Source organism: Centruroides vittatus, unplaced genomic scaffold (genome assembly GCF_030686945.1).
Source record: "Centruroides vittatus isolate TY-2023 unplaced genomic scaffold, ASM3068694v2 contig_918, whole genome shotgun sequence".
In the NCBI taxonomy this organism is placed as follows: domain Eukaryota; kingdom Metazoa; phylum Arthropoda; class Arachnida; order Scorpiones; family Buthidae; genus Centruroides; species Centruroides vittatus.
Window position 1 is genome coordinate 1,042,621 of NW_027122605.1, and position 12,959 is coordinate 1,055,579.

Genomic DNA, 12,959 nt, shown 5'->3' on the forward strand with positions numbered 1-12,959 from the left:
TTAGCCTATATAATAAGCTACGTACCGAGTTTAAAATTAAGTTATTACTACTACTACTTAGCAATTGGAATTAAAATTATGTAAAACGAGACTCTTTCAGATATTTTTCCCATCGTTTTAGAATTATTTATTTTAATACAGAAACAACTCTTCATTCAGCAATACAAAAAAAAAAATGAGCGTAAGTAATTATCAATGAGAAAATTAACTTTAATTCTGGTATTTTGCATTAATATTTTTTATAGAAATCGAATTCGTTTTGTCAGTTTCTTGTTTTCTTTTTATAAATCTTTGAAAAAATATAATAAATTTAGCTTAAAATTACCAAAAAAATGTGTAAAAATCGTTTTTAAAAGCAAACTTTCTCAGTGTTTCGCATTAAAATTCTTGCAAAAATTAAAACTCTTACATTTTTCGTTTGCGTTAATCTTTACAAAACTTGAGTTTCCTCTGACACCGGATGATGACATAACCGAAAACTTTCCATAATAGGCCTTTAATTTATTCTCAGATGGTATAAAAATTATCCGTCGAGAAAATAAATGACGCAGGCTAAAGGAAATTTGATTAATAGACTTACTACATCCAAACAAAAAAAAAAAAACTTGAATATAATATACACATAGTTTTCTTCATCAATAGAATTTGAACTATTCGCCCATCATATTTAAAGCCTTTTCAAATCTATATTTCCCCATCGACTAGTAATTAATGGTGAAGGAAAAAAAAAGGGGGTACCTTTTCGACTTGACATTTCGCGTTAGTAGCAACGACGATCCGCATCGATTGAATAATTTGTCTTTGCTATAACCAAAATAGCTGAATATTTTTTCTCTCTAACATACTAATTATTGACTGTCGAAGAGTACGGATGTAAATTCTTATTTGTTTTCAAAGTGTCGACCAAATATTGCATCCTATTGGCAAATCTCGAGATGAAGAAAAGTTGTACTTTCATTAATTTTCCTTTAGTGGAACGTCCAAAAAATATAAATTTGAAGACAAATTAAGATATCGTCTTCGTGTATTTGTACGCATACGAAGTCATTTCAGTTTTATTGGAATGAAGAATTGAAATTTTCAGAGATGGTCATCCGGTTTAAGCTGGAAAGAATGTATTTTTCTCTGCTACTAGTTTTAACCAAAGATATTTGTGCTAAAAGTATCAACGGAACTCTGTAAAATAATAATTTTCTCGGATTAACTCCGGATAAACATAAATTATAAGGGAATATATACATATATGTATATTCAAAATGATTCGGTAAAAAGTTATTTCGGTCTTATTAGTAAGGAGTATTCGAAATAGTATTGGAAATGAAAGAAGAGATGCCTGTCCACTGTTTCTTGATTTGTTGTAGCAGATGTTTGCATGATATACGAGTAATAAGAGTGAAAACTTGTCTATAAGTCTATAAGCATTGTTGGAAGGGGAATGTAATTTTTATTACTAACAAAAACAAGCAATTTTTGTGAACTTTTACGAGAAAAGAAACGAAAAATTTATTTTACAAGCTGCGGAATGAAAGAACGTGCACATTTTTCTATCGTTGGTGGATGTAGCTCAAGAGAGAAAGCTCGGTCCCTTTATTCCCAGAAGTATACATAAAAATTCCTACTATACATGATCTTTAATACTACATTCAGATTTTTGATATGTTCTTTTTTCGGATGACGAATAACTTAGATGCGATGAAGAACGTCTGTTCGGCCGTCTGTACAGAATTGACCCGATGCGGACGATGAACGGCTCCTGGCAACCTTCGTATCACAGTTAGAGGTGTCGGGATTTTGTCACCAAACGGACGTCTCGCTGATGGGAGGAGGAGCGTGAGAAAGTGTCGGATAGCTATTCTCGCTAGACGACCGCTGATTTGTGTACTGCTCCGTACCCGAAAGACCAAGAACACCTTCGGGGCTCGCTCTCTGCGTCATCATCTCGTGTCCACCTCCCAAATACGATGTTTCGCTGGATAGACCTGTAAATACACTTTCCTATATTCAATGCCATCGTTCGTCCTCGACCCTTCAAAAGCGCTTAATTAAGTTACAGCCTGGCAAAGCGATTTTATCCTCTTACCGTAGAGAATCTGGCAGAAAAAAAGAAACAACGGAAAATGCATAATTAAAGACAAAACACGGCTAATCCCACGGGCAATAAATCCGAAAAAGGACTAAGTGAGGGTCTATTAGCGTGATGTATTTCCGTTTTGTTTGGCAGAGGCTAGGGGACGCGCACCCGGAAACATTAACCTGGGTGTGGGTGGACGAGAGAAGCCGACTCGGCACAAAAAGCAATAGGAGAAGGGAAAAAATCCGGCATTGTTCGTTATCGTCCATTAATACCGATAAATTTTGCTTGACGTCCGAGTCTATTAAACTGGGCTATTTACATAATGAACACATTCCACGAGACAGTTTAACTGTCACAGGAAGAGTCTGGGAAAGGCAGCAGATGGATGGGACAATTAAGGAGAAGGGGCGAACACTACGACAAACCATTACGAGAACCGATATTGCCCAAAACTTTGCCACCAACTTTTTTTCCAGTAATACTTGGACTTTAACTGCTTCTACGGATTTAACTGCTTTTGCAGGTGCACCTGTCCTTTCGGATTTTATTTTATTTTATTTTTTTCCCTCTCGTCTCTCGCAAAAACCAGGAAGAAACACTTTTTATTTTCTGCCAGATCGAGTTTTCTCGCGCTTTTTGGAGACGATAGACTGGCGTTAGAAGAGGACAAAGTTCTTACCTGTGCCGACGGTCGACAGCTGCTGGTCGATGGTGGGAGCGGAGGAATGGGAATTTGGCGCTGATCCAGCATTGATGTTGGGAGGAAAGGGTAGGCCGTCAGAAGGATGTTGTCCCGGAAAGAAGTCGTAAAATCCTGTTCGGATGCGGTAGAAGAGTATCGGGAATTAGTGGAATCCGTAGCAAAGCTTGGCGCGAATCGCACGGTTAAAGAAAAAAATAAAAAAAAAACAACGTATTCGACCGATAGGAACCCATTTTATAAAAGTAAATTATGACCCATCCACCTGTTCGATAGATCTTTTTAAACGTGTTATGATCCGACTCCTCCGGATCGGCTTTAAATTGTCGATTTTAACGCGGTTTGGCCAATCTTCCGCACCCAAATCCAAACTCGAAGTTGCAGTTTCTCACAAATTGAGACAAAAGTCTTTTTCGTTTTCCCCTCCAGTAGGACGCGTCGCCAGCACGTGTTGCTCGCTCCCCCCCATCGCCGCAGATGGAGAGGAGCGGAGGAGGGGAGGCTTATCTGGTCGCTGAAGCGCGAAATTAAACGAGGCATTACGGTTGGTCTTGGTTCCGCCTAGCCAATCACCTGACAGTTCCTCTGATCACAAGAGTCCGTTGGGAACGCGTTGCTACCAACTTTCCAATCGATAGAGTCTTCGTATAACTCCTATACATTCATTGTACACCTGGTTTCTGTACACACGCACTACTACTTTTTTTTTATTTTTTGCTCGGCTCGATTCTGTCAACAGCTAACCCTATATAAAAAGATCTCTTTTTTTTCTACTTCCCCATCCCGCACGACAAAAATTAACTTGTGACCAAACAAGGGGGAGTCTGGATCTATTGCGAGGATGTCGGGAGTTGCACCTTCGATAATCTGTGTATGTGTTCGGCGAACCGGAGAAGATATTGCCACTGCAAAAGAGTTATAAGCCGTATAAATGGTCAGATGCTATCGTAGTCACGCCGAAAACCGGCGGGGGATACTTCATATTCTACAACTCGGACCCGAGGGGAAGATATAACATATCAATGTTGGTTAAGCGCTGCAAGACCACAATAAAGCCATCAAGAGTACGGCGTGGGTGATGGAGGTAAGCGGCTCGGTAGGACACAACCTTGTTAATAGTCGCAGCGGGTGCCTCTTCCGTGCTTAAGAAGTCCCGCTGAGTCTGTTCTCTAACCCGATTCCCTCCACCATTTTGCCCAGTCGAATTGAAATTTATTTATTTTTATTTTATTTTTTTTATTCCAATGCTACATTCGCTATATTCAGATGTAAAGGAATGGCGGAGAGAGAGAGAGAGAGAAGCAATTTGCTGCCAGTCGCCGACATTAACCGTTTTTGTCCTCTATCCGAGCAAATCTAAACTCATCCATCACCGGCTATCTGACAGCTCGGGGTGTAGATAGATAGATACCAGTAAAACACAAAGCTGTCCAATTATTAGCCGCGAACACGGCGGAGTCTCCAGATGGTGCAACTCCCGAACGCCGCATGACTTCTCTCCTTATTAAATTATGGAATAGGTTAGGTGAAGACGTTTTCCTACCTGAAAAGTAAGCGAAACCGGAGTTGGTGGATGCCACCATTTCCGGGCTGTCGTCCAGTCCATCTGGGGACATTCCGGGCCGTAATGGCCTCATGGCTCTTCTCGGACTACGGAAGAAATGCCTTCTGGCTCCCAGAGAGCTGAGTTGTTTCATCCGCCTCTCCTTGGAACGGCGGTTCTGAAACCACACCTGCAAGAAACGCTTCCAATTAGAAGGCATTAATACTTTATCGCCGGCCATTAACACACTTTTCTAATTAAGATAACTAAGCGCCTACGACTCGTTTTACGCAACCTCTATAAAGTGGAAACCGGGACCCGGCGCTCGGTTTATGGCGCCATGTTGTAAAACGTAATCCACTTCTTTATGAATTCTAGTTTTAACGAGATGGAGGGAAATAGATAACGGTCGTACGGTAGCAATTCGGTGAGACGAGGTGGTACCTCTGCCACGCCAAAACAACGGGGGTTCCGCGGAAAAATTACAGGTTGAAAGCCACAAGCGCATCCACCCCTTCGACGGACGCTAGACTTTCATTAATTTGTGGCCATTCTAACACCGCCCGGCCGACGGTGCGTATATAACGCGCACCGCCATTGTTAACATAGGTGAGAAGACCAGTTTGAACGTGCGCCGTCCGGTCACGTGAACGAGCTCCCCTTTCCCAGGGAAGCGTGATTGATGACGGCCGGGGTCAGCGCGACTCGCGAACCGAATGACGTCGTCTCGAAACTTTCGCCGCTCCGATCACGTGACGATCATGCGAATGTTTCCTCTGGAAGATAGATGGTGGCCGAAAGAGACGCCGGGTCGACGGTCCATCCATACTTGTCAATTGAGGTTACCTGAATTATATCTGGACTCGGCTGCGCCGGCTTTCTTACAATAAGTAATTACCGAGAAAGCGGCATACTATACTTCCCCCTCTTTTACCTTTCCTATTCGATTTAAGAGTTTTGCAACTCTCCAACATCTTCCATCGATTTTTAATTGAAGCGTGTTGCGTAACGCCAAGACTGTCATTCTCCCGGCTCGTTTTTATCACAAAGAGCAAAGGCAAAACGTTAACAGAAGTCAATAGAGTGGAGACACCGATTATCCCGCTGCTCCCTTAATTAACCCACTCCACTCGATAGTTGCAGATGGAGGGGGACGGAAAAAACAATTGGGGACGGACCAAGGTAGCCAAAAGAGCGAGTCGGTCCGCCCCGAGGGACGACGGCGACAAGTGGACGTATTAATCAGACTGCCCGTGACAAGGGGAGCGTCGGATGTTTGTGGCACGAGAACAATCGAGCGACACGACACCCAACGCGTCCCATTGTTCGCATTCACTACACGAGCGGGTGAGTAGCCCCACTTGCAAGAGAAAAATGCCAAGCCCGAGGGCGGAAGTGGACGTCCGGTGGGAAAATTAACGTCGGCAGACAAATTTTACTTTCGATCGTCCACTCGAAATTCTCTGTTTACTCACCAAACAAGTTAGTTGCCATCAGTTTGCCGAGTCATAAACACAGATTTTACCACGTACTTAAACTCTTCCAGCTTGAAGATTACGGATGACGATTTCGGTTTCGCTTTGATTACTATTGCAGAAATGTATTTAAGGGGCAGTTTTGAAAAATGACGGGGGAATATTTCGAGCTTAAATAATTTCGGACTTTTTTCTAGTTCTAGACGTCGACAAACCCGCATGACTCAACCTCCGTCATTCCCCCATCGGTGAGATCGGAAAGGACCAGCGTATACATAAAAAAATAACTAACTAGAGCAAGCGGGAGGATCATTTATGTGACGTTTATGCTTACGCATACGATTTTAAAGCCTAAACGCGGCCGGTCTAGAAGTTGACCTCTTTACAATTAGCGACGAACACTTGACTTTTGTGGCTAGCCTTAAAATTTTCGTTCGGATACATATATTTTACAAGAGGAAGTAGAAGCCAGTCGGATGATCAATGAAAGGAAAGTGAGAAATGCAAAAAGAAGAGCTGCCCGACAGGTTACTGGGTGGTTGGCAAGGTGTGGTGCGTCCGCGGCACCGCCGTGTCATTTTCCCGACTCGACCTATAATTTACACCTAAATCGTAATTGCCGGTTGGAGTGTAATCGTACACCGTCTGCTTTTTAATCTTCGGGCCACCGAACACACTTAATAAATATTTTGATAAGTGAAAACGGTAGTTGAGAAATCAATTTGGGACGCTCAATAGAAATGTCCAGACGCGATGTCCCTAGTCGGACCTCCCCGAGATGTGCCGTGAATGCAGGTTTTTGCTTTTTCTCCCTTCGTTTTCCCTTTCTTAAACATAATTCTAAACCGCAATTATATAGAGTACGCGCCAATTTATATGCCAGTTTTTTCCGATCTGGCAAAACTTGGAATAAACGAGTCGAATTTAAACTGCAGAAACACGCGTTGGCCAGTAAAGAAAAAAAAATAAAAAAGAAAAAAAAGAAAGAAAAAAAGTCATTTTACCTGAATGACTCTCATGTTAAGGCCTGTTTCCTGAGCCAATTGTTCGCGAATGTGACGAGTGGGTTTAGGAGTGGCCGCGAAGGCAGCCTTTAGCGTCTCCAACTGTTTGGCTTTGATGGTGGTCCTTGGACCCCTCCTCTTGGTTCCAGGCTGGTTTTCGTCGTTCTGTTGAATCGACTTGTCGGATTTGCTGCTGTTGGTGGTAGGGGTTCCGCCGCCGGATCCGGTGCTTCCGTTGGAAGTGGTGCTGCTGTTGATAGGCGAGGCGGCCACCATGGAAGAGAGGGCTCCGCTCAGGTCGGAATCTCGTTCTACGCTCGATTCTCTTTCTGTATCGTGACAGTCCAATTCCAGTTGACTGTCCACCTGGTCGTCCAGTTCCTTTGTATCTAACGGAGAGTTAGCTGTCAAAACTAAAATTTGCACAGAAATTAATTGGTGCACGATGACAAACGAACTAAAATAGCAAATTTACACCGATTAAATTACTCTAACGTGGCTTAGGATATTAAATTCCGGTGGTGTTAAGTAATTTCGTTCCACTTAATTCGGAAGACCGAGGTCGTCTCCAAGACGAGACAATTAATACGGATGGCGAAGAGTAGGCGCGATGGGGTGGATGACAAACATCTGTTATCGTGTCGATCTGGAGGTCCACGTGGGCCCGATGTGATTCATTGCATCACGTGACCCGCGCCGGGGTATCCCTCCCTACCTACACGATAAGACGGGAAGGCCGGGATTAGTCGGAGGACGTCAATAGAGGAAGTGATAGCCATGTACGACAGACGGAGACACGCTATTGTCCCGCGCCATGTTTTATTCATAGCGTTATCTGGCAAAGCACGAATGTCCCGCTGTCTTATCTAAAAGCGATACTGTCAACACGTCCCCTACAATTATTTACTGGACCTACCAGTCTGATGATTCGCCCTCGCAAAACCGGATGAAACAATATCAAAAATCCCCAACACTTCGATTCCTCTTAATTAACTTACCTCGGATGTAAAGAGAATAAAAAGTTTCTTTGGTGCTGGCATCTTAGCGTAATTCAAACCAGCGAATCTCTTAAAAGGCAAAAAACAAGAACAGAAAGAAAAACTCGATAAAATCCAAAGACTTAACATAGAAAATTCATAAATTTCAATTGTATCTAGAGTTAATTATAGGCCTATCCGGTTCATTGACCAAATTAATTTGCTACGATCAATTTATCTTCGTAAGAGAGTTTCGTAGTCTATCCACCAGCTCCAATTTTAATATCATTTAACACCAAGTAACGGCAAGATTTATTCTTAGAAGAATTTCAAGAAATATGTCCGTAAGGTTCTCGGGATTTCCTAAAGATAACTTAATATTTCTACACATCGGTAAGAAATTCTTTCCGTTTCCTTGCTAAACACTAGCTAAACACTTCCTGAAGGTAAACAATATCTTAAAAACGATTTTTCATAATGACAATTGTTACTTTAGTTCCAATGCAATGAAGGCAACCCCTAAAGTAGGAACTATTGAATATGTTGTAAAAGTATTAACAGAATGGTTTTCTGTTGTTCTCTAAGTCGTACACAATTCCTGTTGATTTCTTATGGTTATATTTAAAGATATTTCAGATTTTATGTTTTGTGCTGCGATCTACAGAAAATCACGCAGAAGTCTCCCAAATCTGGTAGACGGATATATCGAGAAATTTCACATTTCTTACGGAGTATTTACGGCAGGCGAACCAAACTAATGCTTCTTTCCAAAGTCGTAACGGGCAAAGTTGGCGAACTCAATCCCTTGTTGCCAAAAGGGCGGATTTTGCAGAGGAGGAGGAGGAGGAGGAGGAGAAAGTGGAGGGTTAACAAATAACGGCGGAACGTTCATCCAGACGCGTCCTTTTGTCCTGCGATGAAGTTTGCTTGTAAAACTGCCATCGTCCTCCGAGTTTAAGCCTTAAATGTGTTATCGGTTACCTGGGGTGGGGTGGGCCACCTGCAACCTCCCTCTGCGCTGTTTGCAGACGACATCGATTTTCCCGTTAGGCTTGTCGATAAACGTAATTCATGAGGAGCTCTTTTCACACAGATCGGTTTTTCATGACATTACAAGGGCAGTAACGAGGGGTGAACCAACGTTCGATGGGGGATTGTGTCGATTAAGCCGCTTCTGGCTCCCGACGGTCGGATTTCCTGGCAGTCTGCAGATAGGATTAGACTAGATTTCCTGACAGACAAAGCTTACCTTCCAAGACTGGGGATCAGAACGGATTTCTCGACAGACTAAACACACGAGTTGGCTACCGGGATTGGTCCAGACTTCCCGACAGATTCCAAGTAAGATCGGGATTAGATATAGCGCGGGGAGAAACGTCGAAACGCTCGGTTAGACTCCAATACAAAAGATGAAAAATTTGGAATCGGATGCGGCCAGGTGGCATCCTCCCATCCCACTCGGAAACGATAACTAGCCTCGGGTTTTCCCGTTTGTCTTACCAGAAGAACTGCTTTTATGGGAGTGCGATCCGAGTGTCTGTCAGATAGGCCCAGCTAATGTATCTGATTCCTATTTGCGGAGGATCAATTTTTCTTTTCATTCTTTTCAATCTCTGATGACGTCATCTCATCAGAGATCTTCGCTTCGAAAATCAGACGAAAGATCTGGCTGTTCCGATGCTGAATGCCAAATGCCATTTTCTGTTATATTTTTGCGCATTATGTAAATCTAAATTATGGAACCACCACTACGGTCATCGGCAAAGATTTTCCATACTTTTTTCTCTCTTTGACTTCGCCTTATCCATTTTCCAGGTCAATACGTACAGTACATGACCAATTCCCAATGCGCTCTTTGATTTTCTTTTAAAACCCTTCGAACGCAATTCGAGTGACCAAAAACACGCTTTCGCATTCATTTTCCATTCTAATTAAAGAGAATCCATAATAATAAGGTCCAAAATTCAGCAAAATAATCTTATAATTTAATAGCTCGATGAAGATGATGCCATTTTCAATCATTAAGAATTCCTTTCAAAGTATTTTGTATTGATACAAACCTTAATATTATCCATATTTTTAATTTTATAAAGTTGTTTTTTAATATAAAAACTACAAATTTGTACGAATCTTCGTCTTAAATTAATGATATTTAACGGTAAAAATATATTCATAGGTTATACATCTTGATATTTTAAAAACAACTTTCTTGATGCGAAGAATTTAAAGCTATGATATCTTATATCCTAGTACATCAAGTCAAATTGTGTCATAAACGTGAAAAACCTTCCTCAAAAGTAATATAAGAGTAAGAATTTTAGTCAGCAATTCTACACGATCTTCATCTTCTCAAATCATCTAGAATTAACTTTAGAATAGAATAGCACGCAACTTTTTAATAAACTGTATTATACAATTAAAAAACTAATTTTATTTGGTATATTTCGTAAGTCTAAGGAGGTTTGCCCCATTGATACTTTTGTTTATTAGTCTATAAGAAAGAGAAAATCCTCGACTGGGCACGCATCGGATAACTTTATATAAGCATCTCTTGAGCTATCCGTTTCTTCTCTTAACAAGGTAAATGATGAATATAATGTAGAATTAATGACTTTTTCTTTTCTTAAAAGAAAGAAATTTGTAGTTGTTCGCAGAAAGTACCAATTTCTGAGGAGGTACTTTTATGAATGGCTACACCATTTTGCTTCGATAAGGATATCAATCGGGACGTGCTATTCCCAGTTCGCTTCCAAAATTGCTTTTTTTTTTTTTTTTTTCCTCCATCTTCGATCACAAACTTTAATTATTCAAACTTTAATAATGTATTTTCCTTTTATTTTTTTTTTAGTTTGTTTATTACATTTCGATCAAATTGGGAATTCCCTTCGTTTGGATTTTAACTTCAATTCGCTTTAAATGACTTTTAGATCATTATTTACATAAAAGATAAAAAAACAGAGTAACGAGAACATAAATATGTTGTAAAAATGTGAAAAACATATTTTGTCTATTACTTTGGATGTATAAAAAGTGATGGCATTTGGTGTCTCTATAATTTCTCTAAGGTAAGAAGATAATCAAGTTGTCTATGATGCGTTATGATGGAGATTACGATTTTTGACTTTATTTTAAATAATAATAGAGAAAAAAAGCAAAAATATCTCGTCAAAGTTATCGATAAAAAGTTTAAATGTATACATTATCTGGATTTTTGTTTAAATTTAAAATTAATGTCTGTGCAAGAAGTGTAACTTCTATTATGGATTCATACTCCTATCGCACATAATTACATAGTATAATGTTAAGGGCCTATCCATCTATACTCGTTTAGTTCCGTTATTAAGCAAAATTATATGAAAAATATGGTGAAAATTTTAATATTCTAGATAAAAATTCAGATTTTGTAGTTACGTTATTTAGACCTTATACAATTTTCTTAAAGATTTAACTCGTCGTAGTTTACAACTGCACGAAATTATCCTTAAAGATTTATAAATTTTCATGAAATTTAACTATATTTAAAATAAAATGTATATTTAAATTGCAGAAACCTTTTTAAATCTTAAAAATTAACTATTTTTCTTGAATATAAACAATCGTTTACTCTCCGCATTGAAATGTAAATATGTAAATGATGACTTCGCCTTACATGGAATAGCAACACAGAAATAGATGGGAGTTAATTATTGAGTAAGAAAATTTGAAAAATAAAAAGATATAATTGTAAATTTTTCTTCTGTATCTTCTAATAATAATTTTCTGCTACTCGTTTTGCAACCGAAATAGCAGAAATCAGATTGAACTTTCTCATATCTCTGAGGAGTTTATCCTGTAGAAATTTCTTTCGATCAGCCTTGACCACTAATTCCTTTCATCCTATTGTGGTCAACCAAGTAAGAAGTAGATTCTCTATCATTGGCTCCTGTTTTTCCGCTGTCTGTTTCGAATTTAAATAGACGGCTACGTAAAAATGCACCGATTTCATTTACGCACGTTTTCAATGGAGGAAAAAAAAAATACTTCCTAGCTTTTTCGAATAGGATATTTTTTTTGCCTTCGATTCGTTTATAAATAACTTTATTCATCATTAAGTAAATAGGATAATCTAAATGAATAGGAATTAAATCTGATAAAGAAAAAAAGCTCGTCCCATTAGCGCAATTAGGAAGAGTCCGTAATGATAGGTGTGAAGGAAGAGCGCTTTAATATGGAAAGTTGCTCGAACCGATTTGTCTTTGCCTCTTGTAATTAAAAGGTCGTTAAACTAAATGAATAGATTTTGAACGTCCTCACGAAAACGTGAAACTTGTTTTTTTTTCTCTCTTTCCTTCACTACAATTCCTAAAATTGTCACGATTTCGGCCGTATGCGATTATCGTCACCTGTTCCACCAATTTAAGTTTTACTAGACGGTTGCAATCACACGTTTAGTAAAAGAAAGGCTCTCGAATCTACAGATTTGTCTTTTATTAGGTGAAAAACAAGCCCACTCTCTTATAAAATTAGACAACTTTAAGAAATAGAAAGCTCATTTTGTCTTGCAATAAGGGTATTTTCGGTGATCGATAGGGCGTGGTGCGGTAGTTGGGCCTTTCACTAAACCATGACACGGAAGGTGGAGTTGCGGTCAACTTACAAAAGAAAAAAGGAAAAAGAATAGTTATCCGTGTCTGCCCTTGTAGGAAAAAAAACTGTATGTATAAGGGAAAAAAACTGCATGATAATTTGTTTGGAAACAATCGTCAACTGCACGAAGCGAAGTGAGGTCTCGGATTTCACAAAAGTTTCATCCTAACTTCGTGTCCAAGTGCATTGATCCGTGCAACACTGCCTAATCCTTAATCCCGAAAGATATTAAAACTTTTCAATCCCGGTTCGGAAGTGAAGAGGGGAGACGACAAGATCGTGTTACGACTGAACAAGTCTCGTGAGAAAAAAGAAACCCTAGATTAAGAAACTGGAAAGGTATTGGTAGATGTCTAGTACGGATCGTTAATTCCGACCGGTTGTTTTCTTTACAAAAATCGCTATTTTTCTTGCTAATTGAAATTTAATTGCTCGCAGCTACCGGCAGAAACAAACAGTGGAGGAAATTTTAATGCAAAGCTAATTACATTTACAAAACTTACGATAGAGGAGGTTTTACATATTTATAACACGCTCGATTACCATTTTTAGATTTCGAT

At 39.6% G+C, this 12,959-nt stretch overlaps 1 protein-coding gene across 2 annotated transcripts in view; it reads right to left on the minus strand.

Annotated features, from left to right (window-relative positions):
• Nucleotides 1–1,478: 1,478 nt before the first annotated feature.
• Nucleotides 1,479–12,959, minus strand: part of LOC136984374 (LIM/homeobox protein Lhx1-like) — a 32,046-nt gene continuing 20,565 nt past the window's right edge. For both annotated transcript variants that reach the window (XM_067281337.1, XM_067281338.1), the window contains exons 3-6: nt 6,797–7,209; nt 4,318–4,507; nt 2,754–2,888; nt 1,479–1,979 (exon numbers count right to left, since the gene is read on the minus strand). In XM_067281337.1, the coding sequence (XP_067137438.1) occupies nt 1,795–1,979; nt 2,754–2,888; nt 4,318–4,507; nt 6,797–7,209 (923 nt within the window). In that variant the 3' untranslated portion in view covers nt 1,479–1,794. The remainder of the gene's footprint in view (nt 1,980–2,753; nt 2,889–4,317; nt 4,508–6,796; nt 7,210–12,959) is intronic.